This window comes from Acinonyx jubatus, chromosome A3 (assembly GCF_027475565.1).
Source record: "Acinonyx jubatus isolate Ajub_Pintada_27869175 chromosome A3, VMU_Ajub_asm_v1.0, whole genome shotgun sequence".
NCBI lineage: Eukaryota > Metazoa > Chordata > Mammalia > Carnivora > Felidae > Acinonyx > Acinonyx jubatus.
In genome coordinates, this window is record NC_069388.1 from 77,526,731 (window position 1) to 77,547,285 (window position 20,555).

General features: G+C 40.2%; 1 protein-coding gene and 1 pseudogene across 3 annotated transcripts in view; one reads left to right on the forward strand and one right to left on the reverse strand.

Annotated features, from left to right (window-relative positions):
- Positions 1-4,131: 4,131 nt before the first annotated feature.
- On the reverse strand, positions 4,132-9,800 carry LOC106973448 (ferritin light chain-like; annotated as a pseudogene).
- Positions 9,801-10,094: 294 nt separating this feature from the next.
- SANBR (SANT and BTB domain regulator of CSR) overlaps positions 10,095-20,555 on the forward strand; it is a 63,655-nt gene continuing 53,194 nt past the window's right edge. For all 3 annotated transcript variants that reach the window (XR_008289338.1, XR_008289339.1, XM_027072390.2), the window contains exons 1-2: positions 10,095-10,253; positions 13,734-13,892. Coding sequence is in view for 1 of the 3 variants with exons in the window: in XM_027072390.2 (XP_026928191.1) it covers positions 13,743-13,892 (150 nt within the window). In the remaining 2 variants the exon portion in view is untranslated. The remainder of the gene's footprint in view (positions 10,254-13,733; positions 13,893-20,555) is intronic.

The window sequence follows — 20,555 nt, forward strand, 5'->3', positions numbered from 1 at the left end:
TGTTCCCTACTATACTTAATGTTTATCCTTCCAAGCCATTTTCCAAATTTTGTATATATTTCCTTAAAAAACTGTTTTTTAAAACTATATATTTAATATGTGTTCTATATAAATGATAATGTGGTATGAATCTATTTTGCTTCTAACTTTCTTAAAATATTAAGTTTTATGACCTACTCATGTTACCTTATATGACGTGCTTCTCACTGGTGCATATTATTATTCTGCATTCACATACCACAGCTGATCTTTTCCTCTAGCCACAGATACTTAAGCTCTCAGCTGTTTCCCCTTCTACAAACTTGTACGTGTCTTCCTATGAAACTGCCCTGTCATCTGTATGGGATATATGTCCTAGAGTAGAATGCCTCGGGTTGGGGGTATATGCATATTTAATTTCAGTTAAGTAATGCTGCATTGTTTTCAGCAATGGTTGCACCATTTTACACTTGGACCAGCAAAACATGAGGATTACATTTTGTCTGCCTCTTCAGCAGCACTTGATATATTTGATTTTTTGTGAAGCTGATATGTGAAACTGTGTTTTTGTCTTAATCTGCATTGTCTGATTACTAATGAGGGTAGGCATATACTTTTTTGGTTTTCTGTTCTTTGGAAAATACTATATTGTACTTATAATTTGCCCTTTTTTTCCTATTAAGTTTTTATCTTTCTTGCTGATTATATAGTACAAGAAACTTTTTATAGAGTCTAGACGTGTTATTGTCAGGTTCAGACATTGGAAATAACTTGGTCTTGTCATTTGTTAATTCTTGTGTTTGGTGTCCTTCATGGAATAGAAATCCTCAATTTTCCCAACTGTGCTTTTTAGGTCTTGTTCTTCTCAGTTTTATAGTTTCACCATTTACATTTAGGCCTTTAGTTTAATTGGAATTTATCTTTGGATGTAGCATGTGGTATGAATCCAAATTTTTCTCCGGCTAGTCATAAAAGGGAATGGGTTAACAAAATCCCTTCTCTCTATGTATGGGGAAATTATTTTGGTTTTACCTTCTCCTTAGCACAATTTCCTTGGAAATCTATTAAGATAAATATGGAATGCCAACTACTTACCCAGCAAGATTTTTGTGTTGTACCAAAAACAAAAAAAAAACAACACAGGCTTTGAGAATTCTCAGAGAAAGGGAAGACTGTAACTGAGCTTGTTCCTCATTGCAGAGACTTGGAACCTACCATCAGGGATTTTTACAAGATAGTGGTTCCTGTGGCACATGAGGCTTACCTAAGGAGAATGCCCTTCTCTACATGATCTATTTACTATGGTATATCCTGCCAAGCTAAGTGACCTTTGTGCTGAGCTATATCCTTTTGGGTCTTGTGAATGTCTGCTGGGCATGCAGGGTAGGATGGTAGTCCATTTTTCTAACCATTACCAAATAATCCACATCTTCCCCCATTTCATTACATACCAAGTTCCTATAAACATGAAACTTTGAGGCTATCTTCTATTGATATATATCAGTTCCTTTCTTTCCCAGTACAACACTGTCTTACTTAACGTTACTTGGTAATATGTCCTAATATATGATAGGTGAATCTATTTTGCCCTACTTTGTGAAAATTACATTAGCCATTTGTGGGTTTTTATTCGGCTTAAGTTATAGTATCAGTTTATCAAGTTCCCTTTTTTAAAAAAGCTGCTGAGATTTTGGTTGGAATTACATTGAATATAGAGGTTAATTTAGAAAAAATTGGCATACTGTTAAATCATCCCATTCATGAACATAATTTCCCCATTTATTCAGGACATTATGTGTATGTGTGCTTGTTGGGTTTTTGTTTGTTGTTTTGGCTGTTCCTAGGGATTTTATAAATTATGTTGCCATTGACAATGGTGTCCTATTATTTCTGGTACAGAGAAATGTACTGAACTGGGTATGTTGATCTTGTATTTGCAGCTTCGAAGAATGCTTATTAGTTCTAATATTGATTCTCTTGGATTGTCTATGTAAATGAAATAATGACGGTCTTATCTCTTCCTTTTTAGTCTTTGTGCTTAGCATTCTCTTTATTGCCCATCTGTTTTTGACAGTGGCTGTGGTAGCAGGCATTTTTATTTTTTTCTACCTCAGATTCTAAAGTTGCTCTATTAAATGTGATTTTTACTGTGAGACTTATGCTAGTCTTTTATCCAAAGAAGTTCCCTTTAATTGCTGTTTTAAATCTGAGTTTGTTTAGATTGTCTTTTGACTTTTCACCTCTAGTAATAGTAATTGATGAATAATATTGATTTTCTGATATCAAACCATTCTTGCATTGCTTCTGTGTACTATTTTTTTTTGATGAAATAATTTGTTTTACCAAAAAAAATACATTTATATATGTATGTATACATATATACATATACACATATACATATATATGTGTGTGTGTGTGTGTGTATGTGTGTAAGATGATTAATATAAAAGTGAGGTATTAGCAGGGCACCAACTCAGTGGGTTAAGTGTCCAACTCTTGATCTCAGCTCAGGTCTTGATCTCAGGGTTGTGCATTGAAGCCCCACATTGGGCTCTGTGCTGGGCATGAAGCCTACTTAAAAAAAAAAAAAAAAGTACTAGCATGCAGAAATCTAGCTGTATACAGAAGGTACTATTGCTGCTGTTTGATAAGGTGTCCCGGGAGAAGATAAGCTGAAAAGACGCACTGGATCATAGTCTGGCTTCAGTTTCTCTGAGAATTTACAAGAACCATTTCTGGAGAAATCATTGGGCAAGGTCCTGAGCAAATCTTAGGAAACCCAGGGTTATCCACAGTTACTGTATTTTGGAAAGTACCAACTACTAGAACTGAATACCTGCCTGTAACACAGTCCAGGGGACTGGGGTGCTTAGGCTTTTCTGCTTTTAAGTTCCCTGTGGCCATCCTTCAATCAGGAGTAGATCCACTTATGTGTTCTCAAATGATCCAGGGAACAGGACTTGAAGGAAAAGGGCAAGGACTTCATCACCATGCAGTTTAGCTAATCACATACAGCTAATAATCTGGGCCAGGCTTACCCAGGCTCTCTCACATTAAAAATAAGCTGTAGCATGGGGTGCCTGGGTGGCTCAGTTGGTTGAATGCCTGACTTCGGCTCAGGTCATGATCTCACTGTGAGTTCGAGCCCCACATCGGGCTCTGTCTGGGCTGGCAGCTCAGAGCCTGGAGCCTGCTTTGGAGTCTGTGTCTCCCTCTCTCTGTGCCCCATCCTTGCTTGCACTCTCTCTCTCAAAAGTAAATAAGCATTAAAAAAAATTTTTTTTAATAAGCTGTAACAGAAAGCAACATTGTGTTTCTCTTGAGTCATTCCACATAAGAGAACTGGTGGTTCTGTTTCGAGGTTTCCATTTTCCTACATGGTCTTTTTCCCCCTGTTGTATATCTTTGGTCTTTCATGACAAATCTTTTCCTCAGGTTTCTGCTGAATTTTGGTTGTTTGCTTATGTTTAAGAATAAGAGACCAGGGGCATCTGACTGCCTCAGTTGGTAGAGCATGCAACTCTTGATCTCAAGATCCTGAGTTCAAGCCCCACATTGGACATAGAGCTTACTAAAAAATAATAATAAGAGAGTAAACAGCTAATTGAAGATCTTGAACAGGCAGGTCGGGCTGGTTTGCGAACTATGTTAAAGCTAGTTTGGAGGGCATGCATAGGATTTGCTAATATTTACCTGAATTCAACTATCCATCCAGTCTCAGACAAAGTAAACTACCAAACTTAGAGAATGTTCAGAAAAACACCAGAAATCACCTTCACTGTAGGTAAGCAATCCAGTGAGAGTGGAGAGGGGCTGGAAAACTACATGTTTATAATTTTTTCTTATAAAATCACTAATCAGCTAACACTCTTTCCCTGAGAAGCAGTAAGAGAGGAAGGGAAGGTGGGAAAAAATAAGCACCGGAGGGTTACTCTTGAGAAATACTTCCATGTGGAAACGTGGATTAGGGAATTATGTTAGACTGAAAAGTACATTAGATTGAAATTGTATTTTTATTTTATTTTTCATTTTTAAGTAATCTCTGCACCCAAGGTGGGGCTTGAACCTATAATCCAGAGATCAAGAGTCACATGCTCCACCAACTAAGCCAGCGAGGTGCCCCTGAACTTAGATTTTAAATTTGTCTTTACATTTGCTTTTTTTTTTTTTTTTTTTTTGGTCTCTTTGCTCTTTCTAAGTGGACTATGTTTAAAATCTCCATTTGATAACTTTTCATGGTTTTATCAGTTTTTCACATATTTCCACTACCTTACTACAAGTGTTGTACTTAAAATTTCTTTTTTTATAGATCACATTTTTTTCTTCAGCTTTTTTGTTTTGTTTTTTCTTTTTAATTTTTGCTGCAAAAAGCTTTATTGTTGGTCCATGGCTTGGGACAGGGCTCCAGGGTGGTTAAAAAGCTACCTGGTGGCTGCAGGGAGAGGCTCAGGCACAAGCCCTGGTCCGGGGGTTGCAGGCCAGAGAGGTCCTTCAAAGGCTGCCAGGCTTCAAAGGCTCCTAGTCGCGCTTGAGGGCCAGCCTTTAGAAGAGATACTCGCCCAGCCCAGCCTGGGGGCCATCCCGCCTACAGGGGTGAGTCAGGTGGTTGCCCATCTTCTTGATCCCCTTCTCATCTTGGTCCTCCAGGAAGTCACAGAGATGGGGGTCTGCGTGCGCAGAACCGAGGGCATGCAAAGCCAAAAGGGCCTGGTTCAAGTTCTTCTCCAGAACCGGGGCGGCTTCCTTGGTGTCCAGGGTTTCATTACACTCTTCCTGGAACAGCTTCTACCTGGTCCTGGTCCTGGAAGAGGATACAGCTGCCTCGTTGACTTTGCATCTTCTGGGGACACTCCGCACCCTCGCACTTCTCAGCCAACACTCGGAAGTGGCCCACGCCCTCCAGAGCCCCACTGTCACAGTTGAAATAGAAGACCAGAGAGGTAGGTGTAGGAGGCCTGCAGATGCAGGTTGACCAGGAGGTTGACAGCCCCCTCCACCTTGGTGAAATAATTCTGAGGAATCCGGGGAGCTCACAGTTAATGAGTAATAAAGAGCTAAGCTCAAAATAGGGTGTTGGCCAGTCCCAGAGGCAAAAGATGGCTGAGAAGATGGCTCCAAAGGTTGTGACTGGAAAAAGGGTTGGAGGGTGGTCGGGAGGCTGGTAGAAGGGGCGTCCCTGCATCCATTCCATCCAGACACTGTTGAAGCAAGAGACAGATCCTTGGAAACCGCCAGCTGCGTTGTCTCTTCAGGTTTGAAACCTATACATTTCTATTTTTATTCTTGTTGTCGTTACTTTTTAACCCCTAATTATATTTGTTTCTCTACCAGTGTTTAAAGTTAACAATATTGAAGTCTTACAACCACACAAGAATGTTGGCACACTATCATCCTCCCTGCTTTCTCCTCCAGACACTTCTCCCTACTGGTCCCCTGCCCCTATTCCTTCACCAATGTCAGTATCCCTTGAAGTTTTATTCCAGATTGTTATGGTTAATTTTTCATATTTAATATTTGCCTAGTTGAAGAAATAACTTGTTTGAAGTTACTATTTTCCCTTCATATATATGTTTTATCCATTCACTTATATTTTTAACTATGAAACTAGTAAAATCGCATGGTTTTAGAAAATCAAATTGTGATTTAAAAAAAAAAAGGAAATAAAGTAGTCCCCTACCTCACTCCAGGTTCCCAGAAGCAAACACATTTAGCTTTTCTGCTACTCTGTTTTTACCTTATTTCTAAATAATGTGCTCATCCTGTATTTCTTACAATTTTAGAGCTTGTCTCCTCCTCACCCCCCATGGAGAATTTAACTGCTTTGCACTACTATTCCACGTTTTCTCTGCAGCCATTTCAGACTCAGAGATGGAAGTTTTGTGTCAAGATTGGCAAAGCAGCCACACCAGTTCTGGAGCACCCACCTGTACTGTAATTTGAGAGAGAAATAAACTTTTATTGTGTTTAAGCCACTGTATTTAGGGTGTCTTTGTTAAAGCAACTTAGTCTGTACTAAAACTGATAGAGGGATGAGCTTCTGAACATAAAAGGGTTAGACTTGGTGAGGAAGGGGAAGTAGATGAAAGTTTTAGATACAATTACCCGTTCTGCATAAAAGGCCTTAGAAAGGAACATCTGTACAATACCAAAGATTCTTCCTTGGGCAAAGGTCATTGAACCGAATGAGTTGACCTTGGGCAAGTCACTTGAACTTTCTCTAACCTTGGAATAAAAAGATTGAAGAAGCCCATCTATCAAGGATTCTTTCTTGCTCTGTCATTCTGTAAAGGGATATTGTTCTCGAAAAGACTAGAGAGTGATGAGGAAAGCTTCAAACATTAAGTTCCTGAATTGATCATTTAGAGATGGTATAGTAGTATGTGGATCTACAGCAAGAGCAAATGTTGTGAATGGGGTCCAGGAATAGAGCTCTATTCTATCTCCGCTTGCAAACTGGTTGATTCTTAACTGACTTCATTCCTTTTTATCAAACCTTGCTAAAAGCAAAGATTGTCAGCCAATATAAACTTAGATTTTGACCTTTTCTAAACTCCTTTCCTCAGAGCTGTAGGCTTGATAATCTACCTTTCAAGTTAACACAAGTGACACTTCCCAATACACTCGGAGTCACCAGCCTTCCAGCCTGCAATATGCTTCTACCTGCCAATGCCATACATAGCTTAGATCTTTGTAATTATAGCACACCCCTTTCAGGGACCAAGTTTTCCCTTTTAGGGACTACTCTAAGCTTCTGTAACAGACCAAAAAAACAACAGTAGCTAAAGAAAGATAAATACTTTTTCTCATATAACAGTCTAGGGCCTGTTAGGCAGCTTCTCTTCACAAGGTAATTAAATTCAAGGCCAAGGTGCCTTCTATGTTACTGCTCTAAAAAAATCTCATGAGTCCTTTTTTTATTTTTAAAGTAACATTTACTTTTTAAAGTTTATTTATTTTGAGAGAGAGCACGCTTGCATGAGGGGCAGAGAGACAGGGAGGGAGAGAGAAAATCCCAAGCAAGCTCCACACTCAGTGCTGAGCCTGATGCGGGCCTAAACCCACAAACCACGAGATCATGACCTGAGCTGAAATCAAGAGTCAGACACAACTGACTGAGCCACCCAGGCGCCCCTCTCATGAGTCTTTCTAATCCTCATGGTTTAAACTGGCTCACCACCATCACAACTGAGTTCAGGACTAGGAGAAAGAAAGTCAAGGGCAAGTAAGAGAAGCAAACAGCTTCTCTTTAAGAATTTACCTAACTAGGTGCACCTGGGTGGCTCAGTCGGTTAAGCGTCCCACTTCCGATCAGGTCATGATCTCACAGTTCCTGAGTTTGAGCCCCGTGTCAGGATCTGTGCTGGCTACTCAGAGACTGGAGACTGCTTCGGATTTGGATTGTGTGTCTCCCTCTCTCTTTGCCTCTTCCCCGCTCAGGCGTGCTCTCTCTCTCTCTCTCTCTCTCGAAAATAAACATTAAAAAAAGTATTTACCTAATTAAATACAGAGCTTGCCTAACTTCCGTGTCTCTGTGGAATATAGTAAAAGATTTGATAGTAAAAATAGCAAAAAGTCAGAGTTGATACAATTAGAAAAAACTGACAGCCACTCAATCATCAGATCTCATTATAGTAATTTACCCATTTGAATAGAGCTTTATTTTTTCTGTCCTTTCTAACATTTAGTTTTAGTCCTCAGACTAGACACATTGCGAGTGAAAGTTAAAAGTAATTGACATGGAAGCACCTGAGTGGCTTCATTGGTTAGGCCTCTGGCTTGGGCTCAGGTCATGATCTCACAGTTAGTGGGTTCAAGCCCCACATTGGGCTCTCTGCTGTCAGCACAGAGCAGCTTTAGATCCTCTGTCTCCCTTTCTGCCCTCCTGCCCCCCCCCCACAAACATTAAAACATATTTATAAAAAATAAAAATTAAAAAAGTAATTGACATGGGGGGGCACCTGGGTGGCTCAGACCATTAAGCATCCGACTCTTGATTTCCTTTCTTGATTTCCTCTCAGGTTGTGATCTCACCATTTGGTTCATGAGTTCTAGCCCCATAATGGGCTCTTCCCTGACAATGCAGAGCCTGCTTGGGATTCTCTCTCTCTCTCTCTCTCTCTCTCTCTCTCAAAATAGATTTTAAAAAAAGTAATTGATGGCACAAAAACAGACACCCAGATCAATGGAACAGAATAGAGAACCCAGAAATGGACCCACAAACATATGGCCAACTAATCTTTGACAAAGCAGGAAAGAATATCCAATGGAATAAAGACAGTCTCTTCAGCAAGTGGTGCTGGGAAAACTGGACAGCGACATGCAGAAGAATGAACCTGGACCACTTTCTTACACCATACACAAAAAATAAACTCAAAATGGATGAAAGACCTAAATGTAAGACAGGAAGCCATCAAAATCCTCAAGGAGAAAGCAGGCAAAAACCTCTTTGATCTTGGCCGCAACAACTTCTTACTCAACACATCTTCAGAGGCCAAAAGGAAACATGAACTATTGGGACCTCATCAAAATAAAAAGCTTCTGCACAACGAAGGAAACAATCAACAAAACTAAAAGGCATCCGACAGAATGGGAGAAGATATTTGCAAATGACATACCAGATAAAGGGTTAGTATCCAAAATCTATAAGGAACTTATCAAACTCAACACCAAAAAAACAAATAATTCAGTGAAGAAATGGGCAAAAGACGTGAATAGACACTTCTCCAAAGAAGACATCCAGGTAGCCAACCAAACATGAAAAATGTTCAACATCACTCATCATCAGGGAAATACCAATCAAAACCACAATGAGATACCACCTCCCACCTGTCAGAATGGCTAACATGAACAGCTCAGGCAACAACAGATGTTGGCGAGGATGAGGAGAAAGAGGATCTCTTTTGCATTGCTGGTGGGAATGCAAGGTGATGCAGCCACTCTGGAAAACAGTATGGAGGTTCCTCAAAAATTAAAAATAGAACTATCCCACAACCCAGCAATTGCACTACCAGATATTTATCCAAGGGATACAGAAATGCTGTTTTACAGGGACACATGCACCCCGATGTTCATAGCAGCAGTATCAACAATAGCCAGGGTATGGAAAGAGCCCAACTGTCCATCAATGGATGAATGGATAAAGAAGAGGTGGTATATATATACAATGGAGTATTACTCAGCAAGCAAAAAGAATGAAATCTTGTCATTTGTAACTACGTGGATGGAACTAGAGGGTATTATGCTAAGCGAAATTAGTCAGAGAAAGACAAATATCATATGACTTCACTCATATGAGGACTTTAAGACACAGAACAGATGAACATAAGGGAAGGGAAGCAAAAATAATAAAAAACAGGGAGGGGGACAAAACATTAAGAGACTCTTAAATATGGAGAACAAACAGGGTTACTGGAGGGGTTATGGGAGGGGGGGTGGGCTAAATGGATAAGGGGCATTCAGGAATCTGCTCCTGAAATCATTGTTGCACTATATGCTAATTTGGATTGAAGTTTAAAAAATAAAATTAAAAAAAGTAATTGACACATAGTAGTATTTACCCTACAAGACTGAGACTTATATATCTTACTTGTTTCCCAGTAATAGTAGTTACCACAGTAACACATGTGGAACCTATCAATGTGAATGAACACTGAATTTCTAACCCAGAGCTATTTACGTTTTTCAAGAGATGCCTCCTGATAATAATGACAACCCTTCACCCAAGATACTTCTTGTGTCCTTCTGAATGATACAACTTTACCATTCTACCTAACCTAAGCACCTATACCAAAGTGACCTATACCGCCAACTATTTCATCCATGGTTGATCCGAGTTCTTTTATCTCCCTTGTTCCTATTTCCTCTAGAGTCAAGAGTTGGTCACTTAAGATCCGGTCGGGAGGATCTGGTTGCTAAGAAACAAGACGCTGGGGGGTGAAGACGCTGCACTGCGACAAGCCCAGGAGTGAAAGCGAGAGGGGGAAGGGAAAGGCAAAGGCACTGGGCTGCGGCCGCTAGCTGCAGCCGCTTCTCTGGCCACCCGTCCCAGCCCTGCAGGAGCTAGTTGTTCATTGGTTCGGCCGCTGTAGCGCTGGCCTGTGATTGGTTGGACGGCGTGGGGGCCGGCGGTACCCTGCGAGCAGGAGGGGCGATGCGTGTGAGTACCGTGGCCATGCTTGCGGGCCGGGTAGCTGGAGCTTAATGGCGCGAGGACAGTCTGTGCCGGCCGCTGCAGGTGACAAAGGCGTAGTGAGGGCCACCACGGCCCCGAGCAGGTGAGCGAGACGTCGAGGGGCCTGGGGTGCCGGCGGGGGTGGGGGGGGGGGCGGGAAGTGCGGCAAGGGGCGGTACCGTTGGCAGTCAGCGGCTTCAAGCCGCGGCCTCCTCCTCCGCCCGGCCGGGCCGGGGTCCCGTTCGCCCAAGCGCCCCCGAACGTCCGTCCCCACGCCCAGCCTGCAGCCCGCCGGCCTTCCCAGCCCTAGGTCCCTGCTGCCTGTCCCTGCTGCACCACCAGCAGAGGGAACTCCGGTGTCTGTCCGCCGGGCCGCGCCCTGTGTCTGCCAGCATCTTCCCTCAGCCTTGCCCCCCTGCCCGGCGCCTTTGTCAGTCCCCAACCCGCTCCACGCCCGGGGAGTTTCTACCCCTACGGGAAAGGCGGGGACACCAAAGGCTGGGGAACTCTGAGGACGCTCCTCGCAGTGAGGTCTGCGCCCAAGGTTTGCACGGCCTTGATCTATTTATCCTGGGTTGCAGATGTGATTTTTTCGTTCACGGTGAAAGCCAACTGCCTCGGTTCTCGTTTGTGGTCAGGAAGCGTGAACACAAGGCTTCTCCCCTGGAGCAGGATGACTCTGTTCTCTCCCGATCTCAGTTACGTCAAAGGCCTTTGACCTACCTACCCTACCGGCCCCTTCGTTTAGCGTCTTTCCTCTACCTAAGGAAAAAGGCTTTGTCTACAAAAGCCTTTTTCTATTCGGAAAAAAAAAAAAAAATCAGATGCCAGTGGTGGACTTCCATTTGGTCTTAATTAATTAGATTAGTTTTATTAAAACATTTAAATAAACCAAGATTGTGGGAATGGGGTGGTGGGAGTAGGACATGAAGAGTTCTTAAAAAGTGTAGTGCATTAAATAGAATGTTTATTTCTGGTAAATAACACGTTTGACCTTAAGCATTAATTAACATTAAAAAAATAATTTATTGGGGCGCCTGGGTGGCTCAGTCGGTTAGGCGGCCGACTTCGGCTCAGGTCATGATCTTGCGGTCCGTGAGTTCTAGCCCCGCGTGGGGCTCTGTGCTGACAGCTCAGAGCCTGGAGCCTGTTTCAGATTCTGTGTCTCCCTCTTTCTCTGACCCTCCCCCGTTCATGCTCTGTCTCTCTCTGTCTCAAAAATAAATAAACGTTAAAAAAAAATAAAAAATAATAATTTATCATGAATGGGACTAGATTTAGTAGTAGTGTAATTTGAACTTCAAGTTTTTTCTTATTGCCAGTTTTTGATAAGTCTGTACTTTTCTTTCCAGAATGTAGTGCACTATGACAGCTATTCCAAGAGAATTTATGAGAATATCGTGTATATTATAAATGAATATTACATGTGAAATATATACAAAAAATTTTAAGTATTTGATATGGACAGTATTTTTAATTAGCTAACAAGTGCCAGCACTTTGCAGGCCACAATAAATATTTTAGAACTTTCAAATGAATATTTTTGAAAGTGAAGAAAAAAAAAAGCACCCAAATCCTTGCCCTGAATTGTGGATTAGACTGTTTTCTACTGAGGTCCAAACAAATTATAATGAAATACTCTATGTTCTAAAATACATTTCAAATTGTGTGGTATGAAAAGTGACGATGTGCTAGGCATACAAGCGGAGAACAATAAAGCTTTGTAAAATCTATGTTCACCTGGGCTCAAAGAAGTGTTTTACAATTATTAAACTGCAGTTAGCCCTTGAAAATGCAGGGGTTGGAGTGTTGACCACCTTCAGTTGAAAATACTCATGTTAACTTTCAACTCCCTCACAACTTAAGCACTAATAGCGTACTGTTGACCACAAACCTTACTGATAACATAGTCTATTAACACGTATTTTGTATATAATATACTGTATTCTCACAATAAAGAAAACTAAAGAGAAGAAAATGTTATTAAGAAAATCATAAGGTCAGCTGGGACGTTTGGGTGGCTCAGTTGGTTAAGTGACTTCAGCTCAGGTCATGATCTTGCAGTTTGTGAGTTCAGGCCCTGCGTCAGGCTCTGTGCTGACAGCTTGGAGCCTGGAGCCTGCTCTTGATTCTGTGTCTCCCTCTCTCTCTCTGCTCACGCTCTGTCTCTCTCTGTTGCAAAAATAAATAAACATTTAAAAAAAGAAAATCATAAGGAAGAGCAAATACATTTATAGTCCAGTATTGTACTGAAGGAAGTCTGAGTGTAAGTGGATCAGTACACTCAAACCTGTACTGTTCAAGGGCCAGTTGTACTCAATAAATAACAATTATTATGTGTGTTCTTCCTCTGCTCCTCCATGGCTCCCCTGTGCTTTGGTTCTCAGCAAATGATATTAAAATTACCTGTTTGTCTGCTAATATCCCTCACCAGACCATAAATTCCTTGAGGATAGGGACCATGCCATATTTATTTTTGTATCCACAATGCTTGGCACATAGTTGAATCTCACTAAATGTTTATTGAACTACATTTATTTGGGAAGCTTTCTAGAGCCCTTTTTCTTGGTGATTCTATTGCTTGAAGATCTTGGACTCCCTTGGTCACTGGACATGTTATTCAAGGGCTCCTGGACTGAATTAGAGGATGCGATGGGAGGACAGATGGGTGGGGAGCCAGGTGAAGAAGCAAGGGAAGCCTCCACGGGGCAGGAGTGACTGCGTACGTGCGTGTAGGTGCTTTTTATATTTGAGTGGCAGGGTGTGTTTGGATGTGTGTAAGGATTAAGCCTTATCAGGCCAATTGTCATGTTTTTCCTGAAGACAAGAACACTCCAAAAACTCAAATTTCTAGAAATAATACTAATTACAATTGTTGCTATAATCTTCCCACAATTTATAACTAATAATCACATAGCATAATAACAATGATTATGCTTATCCTATCGTGTCAGATTAACTTGTTTTTAAATTTCATTTGATTACATTAGTAAAATTTAAATATACTCAGTCTTCATTGTTTGTAGGATGGACATTCACTCACAAAAGAATAAAGGAAATATTGCTTAGGAGTAGAATGAAATTATAATTCTTTTAATGAGCTTTATTTTTTTGTTTGTGTGTGTTTGTGTTTTATTTGTTTTTTTTTTACAGTTAAACTCCACCATCTGTGAATTGCCAATCAATGTACAAATAAGGCACACTTATGGATTTTTTTTAAGGAAGATATATTGTATTCAACTTTCCCCCCCAGTGTTTTATTATGAAAAATTTTAAACATATAGCAAAGTCAAAAGAATGTTATAGTGAACACCTGTATACCCACCACTTCTACTACCATTAATATTTTATTATACTTTTTTATCACATAATTTATCCATCTGTCCATCCACCAATCCATAATATTGAAATGCTATAATATTTGAAGAGATTTGAGCCGTATATTCCATGTGTATTTTAGGTCACTTTTATTCTTCCTTTATAGGTAGCATATAATTCTTAGGAATAAATTGTAACTGATTTATAATGTCCTAAAAACACTTGGATTTCATATGTAAATAAATCTATTTGTCTTTATTTCTAGTTCCAAAAGATGAGTCGTGGATATTCAGAGAACAACAATTTCTTGAACAATAACAACCAAATGGTGTTGGACATGATCCTTTATCCATTAATTGGAATCCATCAGACCATCAACTGGGAAACTGTGGCAAGGCTTGTACCTGGGTTAACACCCAAAGAGGTAAATAACCATCCTCTAGATAGCTCCTGGAAAAATCAGAAAAAGTGACCAATTTAAAGAAACAGCTAGTGGGGCACAGTCAGTTAAGCATCTGACTCTTGATTTTGGCTCAGGTCATGATCTCACGGTTGGTGAGTTTGAGCCTGGTTTGTGAGTTTGAGCCTGGTTCATGAGTTTAAGCCCCATGTGGGGCTCCACAGCACTGACAGTGCAGAGCTTGCTTCATATCCTCTGTCCCCCTCTTTCTGCCCCTCCCCTGCTCACACATCAGCTTGCTCGCTCACTCTCTCTCACTCTCAAAAATAAATAAACTCGGGGTGCCTGGGTGGCTCAGTCGGTTAAGTGTCTGACTTCAGCTTGGGTCATGATCTCACAGTTTGTTAGTTCGAGCTCCACGTCAGGCTCTGTGCAGACAGCTCGGAGTGGGGAGCCTGCTTCTGATTCTGTGTTTTCCTCTCTCTGCTCCTCCCCCACTCATGCACGAGCTCTGTCTCTCAAAATAAATAAACATTAAAGCCTTTAAATAAATAAATACATACATAAATAAATACGTAAACTTAAAAAAAGAAGAAACGCTACTCCTGAAATCATTGTTGTACTATATGCTAACTTGGGTGTAAATTAAAAAAACAAACAAAAATTTAAAAAAAGAAAGAAATGGCTACTAAGAGAAAAACATTTGAATTTTACATTTGAAATTTACATATGTGTGAATACTGAATGTGCATATGATATGATTTGACTAGATACAAACTGCATAAATTATTATTTATGTACATTACCCAAACACCTGGTACATTAACCCACCTGGTATGTTTAAATTCAACCAATTGTTTATGTAACAACTGAAAGTTCACTAATACATAAATTTAAGTAACAAAACTGTTACTGGAAAATTATGGGTAGATAAAATTTTTGTAAATCAACTCATATGTTATTAAATCCCTAATGCTATGCTTCTCAAATTTGAGTGATGGACAGATCTTTTTAAAGGAAAACCTTGAGAACTCCCAATGTTGACTTAAAGTATTTTTTTAATGTTTATTTTCTTTATTCTGAGAGAGCATGAGCAGGGGAGTTGTAAACACACCTATACACCCATAAACCAAATTTGCATATTATAGACACAAGTGAGAACTAAAAACAACACAATTCAAACTAAAATGGTTAGCTAGGGGTGCCTTGGTGGCCCAGCTGGTTGAGCATCCAGCTTGATTTTGGCTCAGGTCGTGATTCCAGGGTTGTGGATCCAACCCCTCATCAGGCTCCACCCTGAGCATGGAGCGTGCTTGGTATTTTCTCTCTCTCCCTCTGCCCCTCTCCCCTGCTCATGCTCTTTGTCTCTAAAAATAAAAAAAAATGGGGTCCCCTGGGTGGCTCAGTTGGTAGACTCCCGACTTCAGCTCAGGTCATGATCTCACAGTATGTGGGTTCAAGCCCTGTATCCAGCGCTGAGCCTTCTTGGGATTCTCCTCCCTCTGCCCCTTCCCCTCTCACGCTTGTGTTCTCTCTCTCTCTCTCTCTCTCTCAAAATAAGTAAAGAAACCTTTAAAAAATTAAAAAAATAAAAATAATAATGGTTACCTAATGTGGTAAAGTAATAGTGTTTTGCTGAAATTGAATTGCTGATTACAAGGCAAATATTGTGTGATCTGTCATGGCACAAAATATTTTGCATTTAGCTTATATTGCCTTGTACCTTTCAAAGACTTCATCCTTCCTCCACTTTTCTCTCTTTAACCTCCTATGAAGACTTACATTGCACCATGACATTACTAGCCTTCCCCTGACACCACTGCCTCCCTCCTCTATCAAGTCCCTTCCCTATCTTATCCTTTTAAAAATTAACCTTAGTTGGGGTGCCTGGGTGGCTCAGTTGGTTAAGCAGCTGACTTGATGATTCTCATGGTTCGTGAGTTCAAGCCCCACATCGGGCTCTGCACTGATACTGCAGAGCCTGCCAGGGATTCTCTCTCTCTCCCTCTCCTGCTGCCCCTACCCCACTCACACTCTCTCTCTGTCTCTCTCAAAATAAATAAATAAACTTAAAAAAAATTTACCTTAGACAATTGAAGTATTTCTTAGTATAACTTAATTATAAACAGAAAAGCAAATAGGCACTGAAATACTCTGTTATCCTGATGATTTAGAGGATTTTATTTTATGCTGAGAATCAAAACTTAAAATCTAAACATTCTTATAGAGAACTCTTTGATTTCTAGTAATTTATCCATGAACCCTAGTTTGAGAACATTGACCTCAGAATTTCTGCTGTTAATAGGAATCCTAAAGTAGGTGAATCATCTCAGAGTTTTCTAAAAGTAGAAATGACATTAGTGATTTTCCCCAATAAATTTTAAGTGTATTCACCATTGCCCTGCTCCGTCATATACACTCAGTAAATACTTATGGAATCAGTGAATGAACCAAGTTCCACCATCTTCTTTTGCAGCTGAGAAAACCAGTACCCACAAGAAATTACTTGCCCTCAGTTATGTTATAGGTCTTTGTGAAATGATAAGGGAGTTTATTTTTTACGTTTATTTATTCTAAGAGAGATTGAGAGAGAGAATCAGTGGAGGAAGGGCAGAGGGAGAGGGGGACAGAGGATCTGAAGTGGGCTCTGTGCTGACAACAGAGAGCCCGATGCGGGGCTTGAACTCATGCACTGTGAGATCATGACCTGACCTGAAGTCAGACACTCAATCAACTGAGCCACCAGGCACCCAGGAATTTATTTTTTAGTGCATAGTATCATTCCCTAATTTATACTTTTCAAACCTTCTGGTTAAGTTTTGAAACATGTTAACTTTTAAAATGGGACAAACCTGTGAAGTCAACTACTGTTCTAACTTTTTATTGTGAATATCTTCAAACGTATAGAAAAGTTGAAAGAATAGTACTACACCCCTCTATTCTAATATATATGCCCTAATTGCTTGATCCCTTTATATAATTTTTTTCCTGTGGTATTTAATAGTAAGCTTCAGGCACTGTGACACTTTACCCCATAGACTACAGTGTACATCTCCTTAAAAATAGACATGGGACACCTGGGTGGCTCAATCTGTTCAGCATCCCACTTTTGATTTCCGCTCGGATCATGTCTCATGGTTCATTGCATCCAGCCCCACGTCGGGCTCTGCACTAGCAGCATAGAGCTTATTTGGAATTCTCTGTCTCTCTCTCTCTGCCCCTTCTACGCTTATGCTCTCTGCCTCTGAAAGAAACATTAAAAAAAAATGACATTATTTTATAACCATGGTACCATGGTCAAACCCAAGAAAATTAACAATAACTCTGTGATATCACCTAATATTCACTGTGTATTCAAATTCACTGAATTGTTGAATTATTTTAACTAAAATATAACTAAACGTGAATCAGATTATTTTTAAGTAGTGTTATTTTTTTTTAATATTTGCTTATTTTTGAGAGAGAGAAAGAGAGAGGGCAAGGAAGGGGTAGAGAGATAGGGAAACAGAATCCGAAGCAGGCTCCCCGCTGCCAGCACAGAGCCCCATGCAGGGTTTAAACCCACAAACCATGAGATAATGACCTGAGCTGAAATCCAGAGTCAGACACTCAACTGACTGAGCCACCCAGGCACACCTAAGTAGTGTTAATGTGTTTTTAAATTTTTGTTTAATGTTTATTTATTTTTGAGAGATAGAGAGAGCGTGCAGGCAGGGGAGGGGCAGAGAGAGAGGGAGACACAGAATCAGAAGCAGGCTCTAGGCTCTGAGCTCTCAGCACAGAGCCCGACATGAGGCTCGAACTCACGAGCTGTGAGATCATAACCTGAGCCGAAGTCGGCCACTTAACCAACTGAGCCACCCAGGTGCTCCAGTAGTGTTAATTTTTTAGTAACTTTTTTATTACTAAACAAAACACGTCCTTAAAGAACACACACAGGCACAAAGGAAATAAGTGAAAAATCAGAATGATAAATCTGGCCCTATCTAAAGTAAGTTGTTAACACCTTGATTATATCCTTCCAGATACTTTTCTACATATAGAAAAATTCTTCAGGTGGATATACAACAAATGTATTGTTTGGCTGCTTGCTTTTTCATTCAGCATATCGTAATCATCTTTATATATCAGTTAATAGACTTCTGCAGCATTTGAGCTATGAGCTATAATAATTTATTAAACCAGTCCCTTTTGTCCCTTTAGTCCCTAGGCTATCTAACATAGTTAGAAATATGTTATTCTTTTCTTAAGGCTTTTGTTACATATTGCCCTCTAGAAGGGCCATCCGTGTTATATTCCAGTCAACATAGCTGAATACTTGATCCCTGCACTTTCTATGTCACATATTATTTATGTGTATATGTCTTTTCAAAATTCCCATTTAAAAAAAAATTTTTTTAGATGTTTATTTTTGAGACAGAGCGAGGGACAGAGTGCAAGCGGTGGAGGGGCAGACAGAGGGAGACACAGAATCTGAAGCAGGCTCCAGGCTCAGAGCTGTCAGCACAGAGCCTGATGCCGGGCTCAAACTCATGAAACGTGAGATCATGACCTAAGCCGAAGTTGGATGCTTAAACAACTGAGCCACTCAGGCGCCCCTCAAAATTCTCATTTTAAAAAAAATGTGTATTACTTACTTACTTACTTACTTACTTACTTACTTACTTATTTATTTATTTATTTTAATGTTTATTTATTTTTGAGACAGAGACAGAGCATGAACAGGGGAGGGGCAGAGAGAGAGGGAGACACAGAATCTGAAACAGGCTCCAGGCTCTGAGCTGTCAGCACAGAGCCCGACGCAGGGCTCGAACTCATGGACCGTGAGATCATGACCTGAGCTAAAGTTGGACGCTTAACCGACCGAGCCACCCAGGCGCCCCTGTTTATTTATTTTTGAGAGAGAGAGAGCACAAGTGAGGGAAGGGCAAAGAAAGAGACGTAGACACAGAATCTGAAGCAGGCTCTAGGCTCTGAGCTGTCAGCACAGAGCCAGACACAGGACTTGAACCCACGAACCATGAGATCATGACCTGAGCTGAAGTTGGATGCTTAAGTGACTGAGCCACCCAGGCACCCCCAAAATTCTCATTTATATAATATATATATATATATTTTAAGTGTATTTATTTATTTTGAGAGAGAGCACATTCACATGCAAGTGGGGGAGGGGCAGAGAGAGGGAGAATGAGAATCCCAAGCAGGCTCCGTGCTGTCAGTGCAGAGCCCAAGGTGAGGCTCAGACCCACGAACCACGAGATTGTGACCTGAGCAGAAATCAAGATTTGGACACCCAACTGACTGAACCACCCAGGTGCTCCATCAATTATATATGTTTTTAATAAATGTTAACTTGTTTCAGTTTTAATTTACTTTAAATCCTAAAGAGGTTGAACATTTTATATTTAATTCTATGTCCTTTTTCTATTTGTGAATTTGTTTTGTTAGTAGTTTTAAATAATGATTTTCTATGTATTAAATATATTAACCCTTGATCTAGTTATTTTTTTTGTTTGTTACCAGCCTATTAGGTTATTAATGGTAGTCTCATATACAAATGTTTACAAGTTTAAAATGTTTAATGTAAAATCTGTGAATCTTTTACTTTAATATCTGCCTTTTTTGTCCTGTTTAGAAAATCCTTCTTGGGGGCATCTGGGTGGATTAGTCAGTTAAGCATCCTACTGTTGGTTTCAGCTCAAGTCATGGTCTCATGGTTCGTGGGATTGTTGCCCCCTGTTGGGCTCTGGCACTGACAGCATGGAGCCTGCTTGGGATTCTTTCTCTCTCTCTCTTTCTTTCTTTCTCTCCCCAGCTCACGGACATACACTTTCTCTGTCTCTTAAAATAAATAAAAGAGGGAAAAAAAAAAGAAAATCCTCACCTGAAGCCATATAATAAATACGTAGTCACCAACATTTTCCTGACTACTTTTATTTTCTACTTTTAAATCTTGACTCCACATGGAGTTTATTTTAGTTTTAACGTTTTTTTTCTAATGAATAGTTAATTGTCTCCACATTTATTGAATATTTCATTCTTTATTACTGATTTGAAATTCCACCTTCAAATCTCTGGACTTACTATTCTAATCTGTTGATCTCTATCTAATCCTACTGACAGTTCTATGTTCATTTATTTTCAATATTTTTTTAATATATGGTAGACAAAAAAATATTTTTTACCTTTCCTTAATATTCTGTTATTTAATTTCCTGGATTATCGTGGTTTTTTTTTTTTCCATTTTGACAATGATCGTGTTGGTATTTTGAAAGTGGAGAAAGGATAAATTAAGAGTTTTTATGTATCAGGTGCCTGGGTGGCTCAGTCGTTAAGCATCTGACTTCAGCTCAAGTCATGATCTAACAGTTTGTGAGTTTGAGTCCCCCATCAGGTGAGCTTATGCCCCACTTGGGTGAGCATGAGCCCCCTTTTGCTACTGGTGAGCTTGAGTCCCACTTCGGGTGAACACAAGCCCACCTTGGGTGGAACATGAGCTGGTGAGCCCTGCTTTTCTCTCTCTCTCTCTCTCTCTCTGCCCCTCACTCACTTGCACACTCTCTCTCAAAAAAAAAAAAGAAAAAAGGAGTTTTTATGTTTTTAAAGATGAAATAATGCGTCTAATTTTTCCAAAGTGCACCATTTTACATTCCCACCAGTAATGTCAGTTCCAATTTCTTCATATCC